Source organism: Lethenteron reissneri, chromosome 20 (assembly GCF_015708825.2).
Source record: "Lethenteron reissneri isolate LAM-NWPU_2019-01 chromosome 20, ASM1570882v1, whole genome shotgun sequence".
In the NCBI taxonomy this organism is placed as follows: Eukaryota; Metazoa; Chordata; class Hyperoartia; order Petromyzontiformes; family Petromyzontidae; genus Lethenteron; species Lethenteron reissneri.
The window spans coordinates 15,163,164-15,182,733 of record NC_083798.1 but is presented as its reverse complement, the minus strand read 5'-3'; the positions used below and the strand labels follow the sequence as shown (position 1 = coordinate 15,182,733).

Here is a 19,570-nt window from a genome sequence, read left to right as displayed (position 1 = left end):
GTATAGAAAATTCTAACATGAGTATATGGAAAAAAATCGTCATTATAACGATTACTATAACATGTAAGACTGTTATTTTGCTGAAAGTTCTACAAGATACAGACGCAAAGTTCGTAGCGCGAAGAGGAAATGGCAGCGTGAATGGGAGATGGAGGATCATGGGATAGTGGAGCTCAGTTTCGCCCCCTATAGGACGCCAAGGGTGATGATGACTCCAATAATTGACACGTGCATCCCTCCTGTCAGATGGATTGAGACCATTCTTTCTGCCTTCCTCACGCCATGCGAGTTATTGGGCCATATTTCATTCACCACGCTGGTTAATATGGGTTCGTCTAAGCGAGGGGGCTTATTACAATGTCCAATCCACCAGTGGAATTGGTTGGGCTGCCCTCTGATGCGCACAACAGCCTACAAACATTGACATAGATTTAACAACACACAAAGGCGCCAGGCATTGCACGTATCAAAAACTATTCGGCCATATCCAAACCACCAGCTCAACGTCACTGCATGCATGTTGTAATTTATTCGCTTAGAATGTATCCCACCAACTTCAAGGAGCTGAGAAAATGTGGCCACATCCCAACGGGTAACAAAGACTTTAGACCCGGTTACACCCTCATTAGGACCCATGAGTAGGGTACAGAAATCAATGTTGACCACGGCCACTTGCCTCTGGGAGAATCCACATGTGTTCATAATGATTACATTGGTCCCAAAAACAACGTAGAAAGTGGAATAACTGAAAATAAAATTCGACAAAAAAAATCAAGTTCCCTGACCGGGAATCGAACCCGGGCCGCGGCGGTGAGAGCGCCGAATCCTAACCACTAGACCACCAGGGATCCTGTACACCGCCCACGCAGTGCACAACATCTCTGGTGAGCTTCTGAGATTCGACAAGATGTGTATGTGCAGGACCATTGAACTTCTTTCACGCAGTACGTAGTGTGTATGTTGAACTTATTTCGTACCGTACGTAGCTAACCGCGCTAATCCGGCGGGGGGGTGGGGGGGCAAACTGAACACGAGCAGTTATAAAGAAATTAGTTTTATACCTGTGAACCAAGGCCGTAGCCATGGAGGGAGTCAACATTGGGGGGGACCAAATGTTCCAGGGGGTCTGGGGGTCCCCCCCCCCCAGAAAAAAAAATCTAAATTTGAAAACTCATTTCCTGCCTAAAATATTTAAAAATTCACTAACACATTGGATGGATTTTTTTTTACAAGAATGTCTCATAGTGTATTGTATTACATTGCTTTGTTTTTCTTCTTTTCCTTTTCTTGTTTCATTGTATGTAATGGCAGAGATTAGGGATTAATAAAGTACAACCATAACCACAATAATATAAACAGAAATCTATGCATTGTTATATGAAGACAAGTCCAGATATTGTGGCTAAGGTTTAGCAAATTGTTGCTGTTATTTACATAGCATAGCAATGATTATTTATTTTTATTTTTGATAGCAATATATTGGGGGGGGGGGACATTTTTAGCATATTTGAATATTGGGGGGCATGTGTATATTATAATTACGGCCTTGCTGTCAACCCATTCGGTTTACCAGTATTCTTGTACAGGGACATTGAGTTTTCAGGTCCATACGGGCAAACAAATATTTATTTGTGTTTCTCCCTTGTGAAAAGACTTTGTAGGAAGAACGTCGCGATTTATAAGGGCACGGGGGTGACCAATAAGGTCTGAATCGGTCTGTAATAAGGCAGGCACTGATAAGGGGTTGACAGGCATGACGTTTTCAATCTAGATTTAAAAGTGCACAGCTCCAGTGACTTCCTAATAATCGGGTACATTCCGGGAGATTCTTTCGCAGATTGACAATACGTGTAACATCAAAACATCAATACGGTACTGTAATCGTGATCTTTATCTCGGCAAAAAGCTTGCAGAGTCTCAATACTTTTAAAGAGGGGGGGTCCTGCTCCGTTGGTTATGTTTGGCCCTATCTATTAGTGTTTGATTGTTGGAGTAAACAGGAAAGACCGGAGTAAACCCAACACGCACATGAGGGATAATACTCAAAAGTTGTACACGTGATGAAATATATCCGTGCGGCGACCTCCTCCTCCTTCTGCATATCCACACGCAAATAGAATTTGCTTCCACCGGAGTACTCTATTGGCCTTCCACCCTTACCTTAACCAGCAAGATGTGTTTATGTCAGTGTCATAAGCAAGAGGCAGCCTTGCCGAACAAATACTGCTCGTTTACCAGATGTTACTGGTAAGAGCACTCCCTCAAATCGACGGACCCCCTGTCAGCGCAAAGAATACGTTTTCAGAACTGCCACCTGGACACCTCACAGCCAAATTCTATAACATCTGGGACAGGTGCAACACTCATCAGCAGTATTCCTATCTAAAGTACAAACCTTTGCTTATCTCTTGAAATCTGACCGAGATCCGGCACTTTGTGTAGGAGCGCCCCCTGCCTGCATACAGCTGTCTCATTGCGCTGATGTTTGATATTTATGGCCACAATCTTGACAACATTTTAGATGACGATCTAAAACAAGGCTTGATGCATTATACATTCAGTATCCAGCACTCACCCATTCACTCCAGTAACTCGCTCACAGAAGGTCAGTCGCATCCTTATCACTCTTCCCATGTCGACTGTCATGGTTACTGTTCTCGTGAATTGAGTTCATTGATTCTTCCAACCCGTCTCGGCGGCTCGGGTCGACCAGACTGCTTCGTCTCATCCGCAGTGTTCAACCACCATCACTGCGGGTCACAACGCTTCTGCGACTTTGGAATTCCCTCCTATCGTCTCGACCCCCCCCCCCCCGCGCTCTTACGACCTAGCTCAATTCAAGGACCGCTATTAACTTTAGTAAAAAAAAATGATAGTGCTCTTTATTGCTGGCTGGCTGCTTAATGTTTTTGGCGGGTTGTCATGTGCTCAGAAACTGTGATTTTAAAAAGAAAAGTTTAGTGATGTCACACTGTTGTGGTAATTGAATCAGAGGATCGGTTCAATTACCACAATCGTATGGTTCGCTGTCTAGAAATCGCCGTTTGCGTCTATTATCACTCTGATACTCACCTATTCACAAAAACAGAAGCCAGCAATTTTGTCATTGAAGTTTCCTTTTTAAAGCGAACATGAACATATAAGAGTCTGTTTGACCACATATGAACAAAATGGCACTTTGGTAGTCCATCACTAAATGACGCGTTGGTACAATACTACTAAGCAGCGTGTCATTCAGCAGGACAACTCTGGACTGGTTTCAAGATCACGAGTCTCATCTGCAGACCGTGGCCTGTTGACTCGGTGTGATCTATTGATGTCGTGCATCTTTCATTTTCACTATTATACCCATCGTCTACTAAGAACGATGTGTAAATATTGCATTGTCGTTTGAATGGAAGATTGATTAACACTCGGATAGGTGGAGATATGACCATTTGTGGTTGCCATGTGCCCTGGTGTAAGGAATGAAATGGGCTCCACCTTTCCGCCTATCTCCCAAACAAACACTCTTCGGAGCCCAGCGCCTTGGCCTCTAATGGTCCGTTGGTCCTGGTGTTGTTGTACTGAATGGACATCGCGAAGCTACACTGAAAGCGCATCGATCAACCTTTTACATAAGTGCAGTTTTTTATAGAATCCGGCAGATGGCGGCTGACGCCTTACGACGCGATACTATCCATTGTCTTTTACCGCCAGGGTATATATTTTTTTAATTCATAAATATCAACACGTACAGCACATACAATTCCGCACATTTGTGAGAATGTAATATTGGTTTGATAACTTGATAGATATGGCGTGCATTGTTATACGTGCGCCATTTGAAAAACAAGCCATCATTTATCTTACACTGCGAGGTGAGATGTTAACGCAGGGCAATTCAGTTACCATATACACCTCCAGCAATCCAGGTGCGAGCCCTGGCAATGGTCATTCGCGCCTGGAATTACTGTTATCTGAGCCTGATGTGGCTTTCCTATAGATCAACTCGGCCCAAAATAAGATACCTGGATCGACGATGTGTCAGTCCCTCATTGGGGAGTATGTCGTGCTTAAACGTGTGTCTTTCTGACCATTGGATAAGGACCTCTCCACGCCTGTGTTATTTGATCATCCTCCAGTGCGGATTGGTGGCGGCGGGGAGCATGGACGTGAGAGCATAGAAGTACAGTACAACAATGCATATTAATGCACTGCTCCTTGCTGATCACCACGTAGCCTCGCAGCATCGAACGACCTGCGTGTGTATGGTGCTCACCCTTAAAAGCATCATCCCGGTTCACAGCCTGATGAGCTTCCAAAGCCGTGCCATTTGGTCACAGACGAAGGACTACATTCTGGTGGAAATAGCCGTGGATATGAAAATCTCAGCTGGAGAATAATGTTGTTGCCTGGTTTACTTAATATGTTGGTAAGTTTGTGTTTAGCCATAAGTTGGTGGCCTTAGTTTCCAAATATGTGCAGGGTATCAAACCCTTATATTGTACATCACATGAAGTACAGATGCAGCCCTGAAATAGCGAGCTCACGCCACTACTGACGGAGGGCATCCACTAGAAGGAGTTCTAGAGAGCCCCTATGGATGGCATTTAACCTATAAAGTCCTCTTACACGCTGACCAGACATCTAGAAAGGGGTGGGGACACCTACATTTTGCCCCACGACACACGACCTCCCGATCGGACTCACTGTGGCGTGCCTGTTTATAAACCACTGACTGGGTGGACAGAGGCGGCGGGGGATTTAAGAGGCTGAATCACGTGTTAAGGCAATGTGTTAACACAACGGCTCCGTCGTCTTCGACCCATGAGAAACGTAGCTTTCTTTTTGACATAATTCTTCACGTAAGTGCAGCACAAGTAGCATGTTTTCGCTAATAAAACATCCTGAAAGCACATATGCCTTGGAAGAATATGTTCATTGTATTCTCTCTCTTTAGTATTATTAAATAAAAAGCGCCAAGTGTTGATGACAATATGTGCCACAACCTGTAATGAAGCGCAATGAATACTAAGTATTCAGTTATAACCAATGCAGCAAATTAGTCTTGTAATTAAATGTAATTATGTTCTCATATACATCGTATTAACATCGGAAATAATTGTAAGCTTTGCTGCAGCTGTCTGCTGGGACGGGATGTCCTTACCGCGTCTTTTCGTGTACTTTTTCTAAAACACAGCCTTACAGATTTGAGACGTATCTGTAACGCTCGTAATAATTCGCAGTCATATTCTATCCACTGCTAGATGGAGGCCTCCCAACGCCATGCCGGTGATGGGGGATTGTCTGATCATAATTCTCCACCCTTCGTCAGTGTGGCTTGGTGAAAGAGGTGGGGTGACCTGAAACGGTTTAAATCTATCACTCAAGACTGAAACTCCATTCGCCTGACTCAGAGCGCAAACCACCACAACACCGCTCCCCCAATTTGTCATCTATTGTTGCGCTTTATTTCAAATTAAACGTATTGTATGTTTGTTTATTTGTACTTGTCATGCATGATGTAGGTTACTGCAGTAGTTTTGTTTCTACTGAGATCAAAGGACTGTGTCAAAAGTTTCGGGTATAAGATATTGAGAATGTTCGGTACGGCAATGTGCTTACATCCATCCCTATGTAAGTGTATGTATGTTGAACTTATTTCGCACCGTACGTAGCCAACCGTGCTAATCAGAGGTGCGGGTGAAGGACAAAAAGCTAAACACAAAAATCAGTTCTAAATAAAATAGTTTTCAATCTAGATGTAAAATTGCATAGGTTCAGTGGCTTCCTAATATCGGAAGAAAGAGCGTTCCAGACGGTCGCTGCAGCACATCTGAAATCACGCGATGCGGTGTCCGTCTTTGTTCGATGGATGGCCAAAAGCCGCTGCGAGGATGACCGGAGTTTGCGTGATGGTTTATGCACCTTGACGAGATCAGCAAGGTGTTGTGGTTCCTTCGGCAACCGGTAGCTAATTCAGCTCGTCGAGGACTGGATGGACATGTTCGGATCTTGCGGTACCCGTCAGGCCACGTGCTAAATCATTTTGTACACGCTGCAGCTTGGTGATGTTTTTGCCAGACGTCCCGTAGAGTGGTGAGTTGCAATATTATAGCCTTATCGATACTATGCTACAGGTCATCGTGTTGGTTATGTCACGACTCAAAAGTGGTCGAATGTGTCGTAGAGCACTGATATGAAAATTGCATGCTCTGACTCTATTCTGCACGTGGTGATCAAACGACATATTCTGGTCGAGTATGGTGCGGAGGTTCTTTAGATGAGTATAAAACTGAATCCTGTGACTTTAAATACATGTTTGGTATACATACATATAACGGTTGGGAGAGGAAGCGCGGCCATTCGAATTAAATTCCCCGCCACGGCTAACATCAGTGGCGAGTGGTATCTGGACCCAATCATGCCTCACTTCACCAACCACGCAGCACAATCGAGCGTGGTCAAACACGAACTCCAATGACCGATACGGCGTGGGGAGGCCTTCATCCAGCAGTGGATTGACCAAAGGTTCTGAGCAGAAACACAACACGTGGACTCATGCAGAGTTGGTGGCACTATATAACCTTTAATAATACAGCCATCAAAGCGCTCGCAACATCATTACGCTATACTTGATATAAATACTCCGATATGGTATTGTATATTGGTATTGTAACATTGCAATACTGCATTTAACGTTATGTACACAGCATACCGCTCGTTATACTATTACACAGTTCGAAACAATTGCTAGTGTAATGTAAAAGCGCGTAAGCAATTAATGAGAATACTAACAAACGTATACGCCATGGCAAACAAAAACAACCGAAGAGAAAATCATAAAATGAGCATCCCAGTAACCCTGGCCGCGTGTCGCACATGCGGACGTGTTCTATAGCTGCCTGCACTTGTTATGACGTACAACGCTATTCGCAATAGCAGCTGTAGAGGTGCTCTCCAGGGGGGCCCCCTTGTATAAAAACGGGGGCGCTTTTCTGATTGCATTTGCTGGAGAACAGTGGGCGCCCGCTCAATGGGAGGTCGCTCCTTCTCAGCTGCTGCTTCTACAGTCTGGAATTACACCCCCACCCACCCACCCACCACCTTTTAATCCGTGCTGCCGATTCCCTGCTCCAGTTGAAGTCTAGGCTGAATACCCAACGTCTTTCCCCCTGCATTTGACCGTCTTCTATAATGTAACCATTACAGTACACTACTATATGGTTGTGTATACCCTCCCAGTTGTCGGTGCTTTCTAGTCATGCGCACGTGCTACATCCGAAACGCCAGTACTCGTGAGATGCATCTGGACTAAGACACAATGTACATCATATAGAAATCCGCCACAGTCAATCCACTGCTGAATGAAGCCCGCTCCAAGCCGCCGCCATATACCGCGATCTCGCAATGCCCCAATCCATCCAGCAGCCACACAACGAGATGATGTAATTGCTCCATCTCCCTCGGTGGACGTGCTCTCGGACGCGTTCCATTCCATGGCTGCAACTCGGTCACTATTCTCGACCATTGGCCATCGTCCAAGCCCGCGATGCATTTTCCGAACAGTCGAAATCGTGACTTTTAACCTGCGTGATCACGTAAACCTCAGCTCACGACGTGGTTCGGAGTGGCGTTCTGCGCTCTGGAGACTCGGTAAGACGCGTGTATATGACCCGTGTGTATTTGTGTGAGTGTGTGGTTTAAAACAAGCAGCCAATGCAGCGTGAACATCAGACGGCAAAAGTGGCCGAGCGTGGTTGGAGGCCCCAACATCTTCTGGTATACCGAACCTGCCTTAATAGGTCCATGCCCCCAACAGTCTACAAGATTACATGGGGACCCTTCGTGTCGTTGCTCCATGTGTGTCTGTTTGGGGAGCGGTCGTGCTACAAGCACCGGCGACGTGGTTTCAACGCCTGCCCGTGGCTAACACATCAAAAGGTGAGTAATACGTGAACCTGTTTTGGACCTCCCCTGGGTCGACCCAGCCTTGCACGAGTACCATGTGTCATGTTGTAACCATCGGCACTTGATAGACAACAGCTTGTCCGGCGGCTCTGCGGGCATCTTTGTGTGTACTCTTTTTTATATTATAAGGGCTCTGTGACTTTTCACGCGGATATGTGACATGCAAGATTCACGGCGTCAAGGAGGAACGGGCTTGTTGCAGTCACCATACTCCACCCTTGAATGGCACACGCTGTATATTGCGCCCACACACACACTACGTGGGGTGTACAGTGATTTCGAGGGTGTCAGGCACATCTAACGTGTTGTTGGCGCATGGCTTCATTTCTGGTGGAAACCTGCCCCAGTGTCAACGGTGCCAACAATGGGCCGTAACCCATCCATTATCGCCGTGATGGGCCATTCCACGGTGACGGAAATTGCAATCGGAGGAACGCGTGCGTATTGTTCGATATGGCGATTAAATCATGGATCACACCGCTCTGTCGCGTGAAACAATTTAGGAATTATAAAAGTCCGAATGATGATTAACCCCCAAAGCAATCCGTATTGTCGACTCCATTACCCCTGTTCAAGTCCAGGCTCCAAAACAAACCTTTTTGTCTTTTGACTGATCGCCTCTTGCTCTTTATAGAATAAATCTCCCCCTCCCCCGCCGTTCCTGTATATCGTCTTGAGATATGACCCCATTCAGACACTATATATAATTCCAAATGATTTTGTATATATACAGTAGTTGTCATTGTCAGGTTCTCTTTCCAGCGCTGTAGTTCCACTACTGTCTCATTGATTACATGATAATTCAACGCAAATAAATACATATATTCATACATACACTTACATGGAACTATAACGGACAATTGCCAAACTATTTTCGTGTTGCTTCTTTTCGTCACAAATTCCTTCCAATATGGCAAAACAAACATCACGACGGGACGCAGTTTCTACTCAGCATTATTGAGACACAATAAGCAGACACGTGCCATCCCTTGGCTTGCCACTCCGTAGTTTGTCTCGACCATCTGTCATCGTTATTGTATTTCGATGTCCAAGAAAATGACGGTGGCAGGAAGCCAAATAGATGGAACGCGTCGGAGAGCATGGAGGAGATGGAGTGATTAAATCAGCACGTGTCCAGGTAGATGCTAGGTGGATCGTTGCATCGCAGAATAATCCACACGTGGGACAACGTATCGTGGCTGCTGATGCCGACGAAGATGATGACTGAGTATTGTTACGAGTATTATTATTTTACGAGTCACCGTAGCGGTATTATATGTGTTGTATGCTTGTACACGTGCCGAATGTTGATGATACGCTCAGCGAAAACATCGGTGCAGCATCGAACAGCGCTCGCTGCACGCGTGCTATCCTCACAACGCCTATGTACCGTACCGTGCGTGTGTTAACATTAGAGTAGATGATTTCAAATGTGCGACACACGCACGCGCACACATACTGTTCCTATACGATGTTTGTGTTAATCACGCTTTATATAGGCTACGGAAATATGATGCTCGCGAACTAAATTGGCGCACTTTGACAGCAATAAGCCTAATTTCTCAAATGTAACACTGCTGCTGCTGCTATTAGGTGATATGCGCCGATATAACCCTGAAAATAGCATATATCTGGCATGCTTGCATGCACACATACACTAACACACACACATGCGCACACACACGCGTACAGCCGGGTGTGTGTGTGCAACCAATGATCGAGCTTCAACGAGCTCGACTGAGCAACATTGATTATGCTACAGGTTATCGAGAAAAGTTCCGCTTAAGCTCATTTAGAACTTATTTTAGAAATGATTTTAGACCCTCCAATATACCACGTGATCCGCACGTGACGCTTGGGAAGTCTCATCCAGCAGTGTATTGACAAAAGGGCTGTACACGAGCGTGCAAGTGTTGTACTGTATATGCTAAATATATGTGGTTGGAAATAGACGACACGTGCTTAGGGGCTGTCGGAGCCCCGTGGTGCATTGACTGCAGTTTACAGCCTACCCCTATTATAACAAAAACGAGATGACATAGACCTATCAAGTGCTGCGGCCAGTCAGCCTTGAGCCGATACTCAAGTTTCAAGTTGATCTTGTTTAACCAGGTGACAAATCAAAGGATCAGGATTCGTCTAATTAGCAAGAGTCAACTGGGTCATTGGTCTACCAGCAGTGGTGTGGATGTTTGGTACGTCTCATCTGAATCGAGTAATTGACGGCTAATTTTAATTTTTTTGTAAATGTGTACCCGACGAACAGCCGACACAAGCGGTGAACGTCCTCTACCGCTTTACTATTTGGGCTGTGCACATGACGATAGTTTTATTCAGCTATCGGTCGCACACGTTACTCTTGTTATGGGGCGGGGGTTAACAGTGCGAAAATAAAGTGCATTTAAAAACAACAGAATTCGACATAATTACAGGCGAAATAAACAACGAACGCGTTTTCACCATTGAAAAGAGAAGAGAGATAGAGATACATGTCTTGGATTTTCAGGTTTGATTTTGAGTCCAGGCTCCTGCACTCGCGGTTGTGAGATCCACGCGTAGTATCTATACGTACACGTGTGTGTACTGTGCACGCATGCAGTCACATTTGTAAGGGAATACATATCACATTCGTGGTTATGATGAGCGAGCTACCACTCACGCAATTGAGTTTTTAATTAAGTGTAACTATGCACACAGCCACGAATACAAAGCAACACTTTACAAACCTCTGCGGCTGTGTGCGGTTTTTTTTGTCAGCAAGAAGGTCACCTATCAGTGGTGTCCGTGACAGATAGGCCGAGGTGTAAATGATCGGAGTGGAGTGGCGCTCCAGTGGTTAAGCGCTATAAACTGGGGCGACTTATGTGGTATCAGAACCGGTCTTAGGCTATCTAACCTTTCACCAACCGGTACTGACCAACGTGGTAAAGTATGGCCAGGCAACCTACCGACGAAAGGCCTTCATCCAGAAATGGATTGCGATAGGGATGCGAGTTATTTCATAATTATTATTTTTTATAATCGAATGTTTATGTTCTAAAAGTGATTTCCCGTCTCTTGAAAAACCCCGTAGTCGTCTTATATGAGCTGCTTACTGCCGAAGCTGTACAATAGGAAGGAGTCGATGTATTTAGTAACATAAGGCTTAAAGACAATTTCTTGTTTTAACGAATTGCCCACTTAGTGTTACAAGTGTCCGGTATATTTTAGCGCATTTCTCCGGAAAACTTCATGGGTAATTACTCTAAAGGATGTTGACGATTTTACATTAAACTGCACCCACTTTCAAATCGATATATCGTTTGCGTTAAACACAATCTAGTAATAAAATCATGAAATCAAACGCCCGTATTATTAGGAGAAATCTGTCTCATCTTTTGCAAAACTCACAGAAATAATACGTGTGTGTGTGTATATACCGTATACTGTATATATAAATCGAGCACGTCTTTGCAACGACCTAAAGTAATACTGCCACAATGTACTATATATATGAAGAGCGATAAATTTGTAAACACAACGAGACATCGTACAATCAGCATAGGCCGTGTAACACGAATGAGGCCACCCATCAACACTGAGAATGAGTGTGTGTATGTATGTATGTATGTGCGCGTAAATCTTGCAAAAACACCACTGCGTTTGTCATTAACACTGCCTTACAATAAAAACAAATGAACTGGCTGGACAAACAAAAAAATTATATAATACCGACGTTTCAGGAAATTACCCTTCTTCAGAACGGGACCATTCTATATATGTTTTCTCATGTAAGAGAGTGTTAGATCCATTATTTAAGGGCGTGAATGTCGATTGCGGCGAGTTTATCTTTAATATATCTATGTTTGTGCTTGTGTACTACTAACACAGTTCCTTATTTTTTTGTATACATTTGTATGTACTTGTACATGTGTGTGTGTGTGTTTGTGTTGTATACAATGTCATCGTTGTGCCATCGCGTTCGCGGCTTGGCAAATGACCACCGCGAAGCTACTCGGCTCCGTAGTAGCCGTAGCACACCACATCTTTCAGACAGCTCTTTTCGAAATCGGTCGAGGCGGGGGGTCCCGTGGGGCCCCCCTTCGCCACGGCCACGCACTCCGCGTCTACCCCCGAGAGTCGCCGCTTCTTGCCGCCCCCACCGACCCCTCCGACACCGCTCTCGAACACCCCAGAGTCCGTGGACTCTGCCGACTTGCTGGATGGAGGACTCTCCAGCAACTTGTCCGGCCTCAGATCCTGCTCCGGGACGGGGCCGGCCGCGCCGATCTGCTGCAGCTCCTGGAACATGGAGCCACCTCCAGCCGACGACGACGACGAAGACGACGTTGTCGACGACGTTGACGGAGGCTGCGACGCACCTGCCAAGGGTGCGATCACGGCGGAAGGCGCCGTCGCCAAACCCGACTGCTGCTGCTGCTGCAGAGGCGACGGCTGCTGCAGAGAGGCCGCGTGATGGTGGTGATGGTGGTGGTGGTGATGGGGAGCGCGACTCGACCACGGCTTGCCCCAGTCGCTGGCCGCCGCCGCCGCGGCTGCGGCCGCCGCGGTGTCGCTCGAGTAGTAGCCGAGCGAGCACGCGGAGCTGGGGGGCAGCGCGAGCGACTTGAGGCCGTAGGGCAGCTGCAGCGAACCCCCGGCTCCGCTCCCGACCCCGACGCCAACTCCGGCGCCGTTGCTCGCTCCGGCCGATCCCACGCCGCCAGTGTCCGCCTCGTACGCTTGCTGGAACGGTCCCACGAGCCAGCGCTGGACCGACGCCGGCCCGCACCCGCCCAGGTCACCGCGGTCGGCGTCGGAGAAGCCGGCGGCGGCCGCGGCGAGCTTCGAGCTGTACGCCGACGAGCCGAAGCGCTCGGCGAGCAGGGAGCTGCTGTCGTAGCGCGGTCCGCCGAGCAGCGAGTGATGCCGCGGGACGTCGTGAGGTGACGGCGTGAGACGGTCCGCGTCCAGCCCCGGGTACATGCTGCGCATGGGCACGAACGCACGCGCGCGCGCGCACGTGTTAAGGAACCAGGGGCGCGCAGGTGCAAACGCGCCTGTTGCAGTCGCGTGCGATAATGAGCGGATAGAGCTGTGGACGTACGCGCCCGCCCGTATACTGCCACGTGCGCGCGCGTGCAGGGCGCACACACAAACACACACACAAACACACACACACGTGCAAAGACGAATACAAAGATCCACTTATAGCCTAAATTTACTTTTGGGGCAAGTGTTGTTAGCGAGCACAAATGAAGGTCGGCACGGTACACGACGGGGTGGGTGGCTCGTCCGACCGCCTTTGTCTCCCCAGTGGTGATGTATACACCACCGCACCGGTTACTCGTTTGAGTCGACCTAGGGGACGCCCAGGACCGGCTCAGAGAATAATTAATCGTCACTGCTTTTGGCCGTGAGCGGGAACGAATTCGGGTCGCTGGGCTCGTAGCGCAGAGCGCTCGCCCGTGTCACGATCACACACACGCATACACACACGTATGTACACAACCATGCGCAGCAGGTAATTTGCACGCACGCAGTCGTGCATGCAAGTGTGTACACGTGCGCGCACACGGACACGTGCGCACACAGGACCGCGTACGTGCAAGTGTACACACGGGGTACGAACTACAATTGGATACAAACGCGTACGTCCACAGCCACGTGTACGCAGAGCCACGCGTATCCACATGCGCACATGACTAGGTGCGAACGCATGCACACGCACGGCCATATACGCGACGATGCATTTAGTCGACGACAAACGCAAATGCACGCGCGCACACACGTGTGCATTTACACGACCAAACACACCCACGTACACACCAATGCGCAACCTGCATTATGCACGACCACACACGTGTCGACACAGGCACATTCAAACACGTGCTCATTCAAACGCATGTATTTGCACACGTCCACACATATGTATGTGATCACACAGACGTGTGATCACATACATCACAGAAACATATGCGCATACTCGACTATTTACACGCAACTATATAGATCATGCACGTGCAAGAGACATGTGCATTTACACAACACGAACGCATGGACACGCATGTACGCATATGTGCACATGCATGCATACACCACATACACAGCCATACATAAACGTATGCGCATACATGACCACAGACCCACATACACAACAAATGTGCACACGTCTGCACTTAAATTTAAACATTTACAAAGACAAAGACCCACCCTAAAGCCTTAACAGACTGTTGGGGCAAGTGCAGTTAGCGATCACCTATGAAGGCCGGACGGAACATAATGGGGTGGGGTGGCCAGCACCATGCCCAGCCGCCTTTGTCTCCCTAGTGTCGATGTTAACACACCGCACCAGGTACTCATTTGAGGCCCAGGACCGGTTCTGATAATCGCCACTGGTGTTGACCAGCACTCCCCTGTCGCAAAACCTCACGAAGTTGCAAGCGTACACACAAACACACGCGCAGTCATATGAATATGTACATAACCTCGCAGTGGTCACACACAACACAGCCGAATACAGTGATTCCACCCTATAGACATTTAGACTGTTTGGACAAGCGCTGCAAGCGAGCACCTGTTAGTAGAGGGCCGTCTTTGTCTCCCCGAGTATTGATGTTTTCACATCGCACTGGGTAATGGTTTAAGTCTGAGTCAGCCTAGGAGAAGTCCCAGAACCGGGTTTGTCATTACTCGCCACTGACGTTAGCCAAGTTCGTAGCGCAGTGCGCTATCCACTGCGCCAATGCTCTCAACGCAACAAAGACAAATACCCCCCATATAGCCTTCACAGAGCGCTGGGGCAAGAGCTGTTATCTAGCGAGCGCCTATGGAGGCCGACACAGCGCACGAGGGGGTGGGTGACCAACACCACTACACACACAGCCCCAAAGGGACAATCACGCACAACCCACACGCCGCCTCGTTTGGGATATTCGTGCGCAGCACGGCGTATGGAACTGTCCGATGTGATACCCCACTGATTTATTGAATGGTGTAAGCAAATACGACGGGCTCTGTTAGACCGAGTGTTATCAGGAAAGGGTTGACATATTTATTACGTGCATTGAGATTAGTGAAAAACGTGTAGAGGTTTTGAAAAAAAATCGCCTATATTCCTTCCCTATTGTTTTAGCGAGGTATCTATAAATTGATCACCCTGTACATGACCACTAATCAATCACAATGCATAGTGGTGTTGGCTTGTAAAAAGGTATCTTAAACCCCCAAAACATTACATTGAGAATGTATTTCTGATTCAACTTCAATCCCTTTCGTATTTCTCGCGCTTCGATAAACCGCGAGTAAAATTAACAGAATACAAATTATCATTCGTGTAATTGTATCCATGAAAGCCTCGCTCTTTTCATGCAGGGTCCTGCTACATCGTGACGTTTGATCACTCCCTCTTCAGGAGAAGTCCTCCATGGAGAAGGCAGGCCAATCACTCCGTGGAAAACCCACGCAGGTAAGTGGATAACACAAAAAAAGTCTGTCGCACAAGACGGAAAGACGGAGCCACTTGCTGTACTGCCATCAGCTGTCCACCCCCACTGCCCAGCGGGTCTGGGAGGTAAACTAACCTACGTGATCCACCAAGCCCTTGCGTGCAACGCGATCTTGTATACTGGTCTGTACATCCTCTGCGCATTGAGTGTACACTATATGTGTGAGTGCATCGTTTCGTGTTGGTGTCACGAGGACGGGCACCGTCGCACATTTGCAACCTATCTTCTTGGTTGGTTCTTTCGGTAAAGTCACGTAGAATGGAAATAATAAAATAATAAAAATTTAACATAATAAAATAATTCTCACGACGTTTCGGCCACAACGCAAGCAGCCGTCCTCAGGTAGAGAACAGGTCTGTCGAGAAGACATAGTCTGAATGACACACCCCAGGCTTGGAGCGTCTATTTTAGACCGAAATTTATTTGCGACCTAGTTATACCAAATAAACATTATCTTAATTTATCCAGCAACGCCTGAGTGAGTATCAAAAGTATTGTCCATGAGGGTCTTGCAACATTGTGATGTTTCCCCATGGAACTCTACGGGCATGTCCCGCTAGGCGAAGACCTCGGGGCCGGCCCAGGACTTGCTGGCGGGACTATGTCGCTCGGCTGGCCTGGGAACGCCTGGCAATTCCCTAGGAGGAGCTGGAGTCTGTGGCCAGTGAAAGGGAGGTCTGCACCGCCCTAGTCACCATGCAGCCGCCGCGACCCCCACCAGGACAAGCGAATTGAGAAACCAACGAACTTCCCCCCTCGACCATTATATATACGGGGTAGTATTTCTTGTGATCTCTCATTTACTCTCTCATTTACTTGATACAGCTGTCGTGGCTGTGACAGTTCCACCAGAAGACGGAGGCTTGTGTTGCTTCCAAAACGTCGTGAATTTTTTAATTTGTTTTATTTTACTTTTATTAATTTAAAATTTTTTACCTACGTGACTTTACCGAAAAAACCTAAGAGTATAAACCAACGAACCTTGACCTATTACCTACAGACCAATAGCATATGCACAGTTTCAGTGTTTACAATCGCTTACACTCTTTGGGGTGATATACAGCCTATACGACTAATCATAGCAAGACGAGTCCTAAGAAAAGGGCACTTCATGAATCACGTGAAATAATGCTAGTTTCGTGAATATTTTTTTTATATCATCATCATTATCGTCACCATCACTTAAACTGAATGCATTCATTAACACGTACATTGTGAGTTAAGCGCGCATGTTTACGTGGTCGTGTAGGATTTTGATGAAAAATGTGATTGTCATGTATGAATTGTTTGTTAATGAGACCAAATCGCAAAGCTTACGAGTCGTAGTTGTCACGAAATCCCTTCGCGAACGGGTTGTGGTCGATTTTCAGCTGCGTGATCTGCGGAATAAAAAAAAGGTATTTTTGTCAAACTAGTTGAATAACTTCGTTATTTTTTTTTTTACTTTATTAATATACACATACGTTGTACGTTTTATTGGAATTACTATCCAGTGCAACGTCAAACATCCGCACTGACGAATTAACCACCCAGTTCAGTACAGAGTTTGTGCATGGTGTATCATAACCCATCCTTCACACATCCGGTTATAACTCAGTCCCCAGCGAGTCGGATATGCAACATCGCACGTACTGTACATACATGACGGGCAGTTTAAAGGTTATGAAAATAAAGAATGCTGTATGTAATCGTATTTCCTTTTCCATAACATTAGGATGCAGTCCTGAAATACTCTCCGCTGTTAAAGTGGTCGGGTCTGGAAGACCTGGACACGTAATTTACTACTATCATGAGCCAAGAATGTCTGTGTGTCCCGCGCGTGACGTCACTCCACGTCGGCCAGCCCCCCTCATTAATAATCATGACCAGGTGACCTCCTGCACATGGACCCCCCCCCCTCATTAATAAGCATGTGCGGGTGACGTCACTCCACATGTAGCACCCCCCCCTACTCATTAATAATCACGAGCAGGTGACGTCACTCCACATCGAACAGCCCTCTTAATTAATAATCATTATAAGGTGACGTCCTCCAAATGGACACCCCCCCCCCCCATTCATAATAATTAGCGGGTGACATCACTCCACATGGGGGGGGGGGCGAGGCGCCTCCACCCCCATCCTCGGCGTCAACTCACAACCCTCACTACAAAGGCAGAACCCTCACGTCACGCGATCTCCGTAACGCTGTTGAGACATCGAAGTAAAAAGGACGTCATGATGAACAAGGGATTATAACCTTTAAATGAAATAGGTCTGTGTCCCCGCGGCCTTACAAATTGCACACGAATTGATGCAATGAATATTACGTCGCGGTCTGATTTTCGCTTGCAAGTTTCAGATTTACTGAAATACACCCGTCCTTGGACAGGCAAAAGGCTAGCAACGTCTATTTACTTACAAAAATGTGACCGTTTGATCCCTTTAGGTAATTCGATGTTAAATGTCTTGTGTGAGGTCATGCAAGAGCCTGCAGCATGTATAGCAAGTAATCATGACGGGTCTCTTAGACACAAGGATGCATCATCGGGTTAACCAAAAATAGGTTCCTCTGTGAATATTTCGTCTTTTGAAGAAACCATTCTTACAAAGTGCTGCCCGCATAATTTGGCACGTACCACTACTAAACTTCTAACTGTAGACCCATACTGCATATGCGGCGTGCACCTATAGGGCCATATACAGGATGAATACGTCACAAATATAAATGACCTCATTAACCCACAAAAATACAACACGGGTCACATATGAAGCGCTGTTAATATATTGCCGCTTTGGCTCTTGTCTCCCAGGTGTTCATGTTGACAACGCATTACATAGGCCCCGCTTGTTTTTATATCGATTCTACCTAGAGGGAACGCCACTTCAGGATCAACTACTAATTGTCACTGTTATCGTGCATCACGTTCGGGAATCGAACCTGGCTAAGTGTGGGGGGGGGGGGCGTAGAGCACAGCACGTTCCGCTCCGCGCGTGCAAGCGGATGAGGTCTGGCTTGGCCCACATTCAACCGGCTTTAGCGTCACACTCCGAGGGGGGTGGGAGGAGGGGGGGGATTGATTGGTTCACTGGTGACGGGGGACGTCTCTGTGTCAGTGTTTAGCACGAGACTTAACGCGATTCAGCACTTGTAATCTGACCTGCCCTATGAGTGAAACCAATCAACTTTCATCCGGGACAGTACACGAATTCCAAAGTGTATATGTATATTTTTTGGGGCTCTTTCTAGTCCAATGCATTTCGACTCGACTGCACGCCAAATTTCGCCATTCTGCATGGCCCTTGAAGAACGTTACAAGAATTTGTCTCAGTTACCATCGTCTAAATGTATTGGATGCGTAGACTATAGGTGATGTCAATCACCACTGCAAGCCGTTCACTTTACACAACACAAGGCTCATCACGATGTATTCAACGCACTGATGATCATTGCTATATCCCAAATATATAACGGAAGGTCCGTGCCAATAACAGCTGGCAATTCACCGGCAATTTGTTCGAGCAATCCTGTCGGCTGATGAGCCATTGTTTCGTTTTCAGCTCATAGTCTTAGCAACGACTAGAAAATGCTTATGCTGTGTTTTTGTTGCAGGGATGTGCAGACGATGAGGATATCAGACGATGATAGCCTCCGTATGGCCGTACACAGTGTATAATGTAGAGCTGTCGAGTGCCTATTCAACCAGATACGGTGCCCGACGGTGGTGGTGTGGCTAGCACAACGCCCGACCGCCTTTGTCTACCCAATGACGAACTTTACACACCGCACCGGAAACTCATCCAAGTCGCAGTTGATCGAGGGGGAGTCTAAGGACAGGTTCTGATTCGACTTTCAGCTGGTCTTAAAATATAAGGAAACGGCTCTTAATCTTGTCGCTACATGTGTAACTAAGCTACGTGTCCAGGACTCTCTAACACGAGTTGGAACCTTAGTTGGTGATGTTTTTTTTAAACATTACTTTAAATCGTTCAACAGCGCTCTAGTGACATCACTGAGGAGCCAGACTCAGCAGTGACATTAATGGAGTGATCTTGGAATTATTTTCTAGTCTTTTTTTTCTCATGAACGTAGCGTCAAACTTTCGTGAGGAAGCTCTGGGACATAATCATATATTTTAAAATTTGATTAA

At 46.8% G+C, this 19,570-nt stretch overlaps 1 protein-coding gene and 1 non-coding gene across 2 annotated transcripts in view; both read right to left on the bottom strand.

Moving 5' to 3' along the window:
* Positions 1 to 776: 776 nt before the first annotated feature.
* Positions 777 to 848, bottom strand: TRNAE-CUC (transfer RNA glutamic acid (anticodon CUC)). The gene has a single exon. It is a non-coding gene; the product is annotated as a tRNA-Glu (tRNA).
* Positions 849 to 7,091: 6,243 nt separating this feature from the next.
* Positions 7,092 to 19,570, bottom strand: part of TBR1 (T-box brain transcription factor 1) — a 39,148-nt gene continuing 26,669 nt past the window's right edge. Inside the window, exons 5-6 of the mRNA XM_061555084.1 lie at positions 16,758 to 16,819; positions 7,092 to 12,919 (exon numbers count right to left, since the gene is read on the bottom strand). Coding sequence (XP_061411068.1) covers positions 11,944 to 12,919; positions 16,758 to 16,819 — 1,038 coding nt within the window. The 3' untranslated portion in view covers positions 7,092 to 11,943. The remainder of the gene's footprint in view (positions 12,920 to 16,757; positions 16,820 to 19,570) is intronic.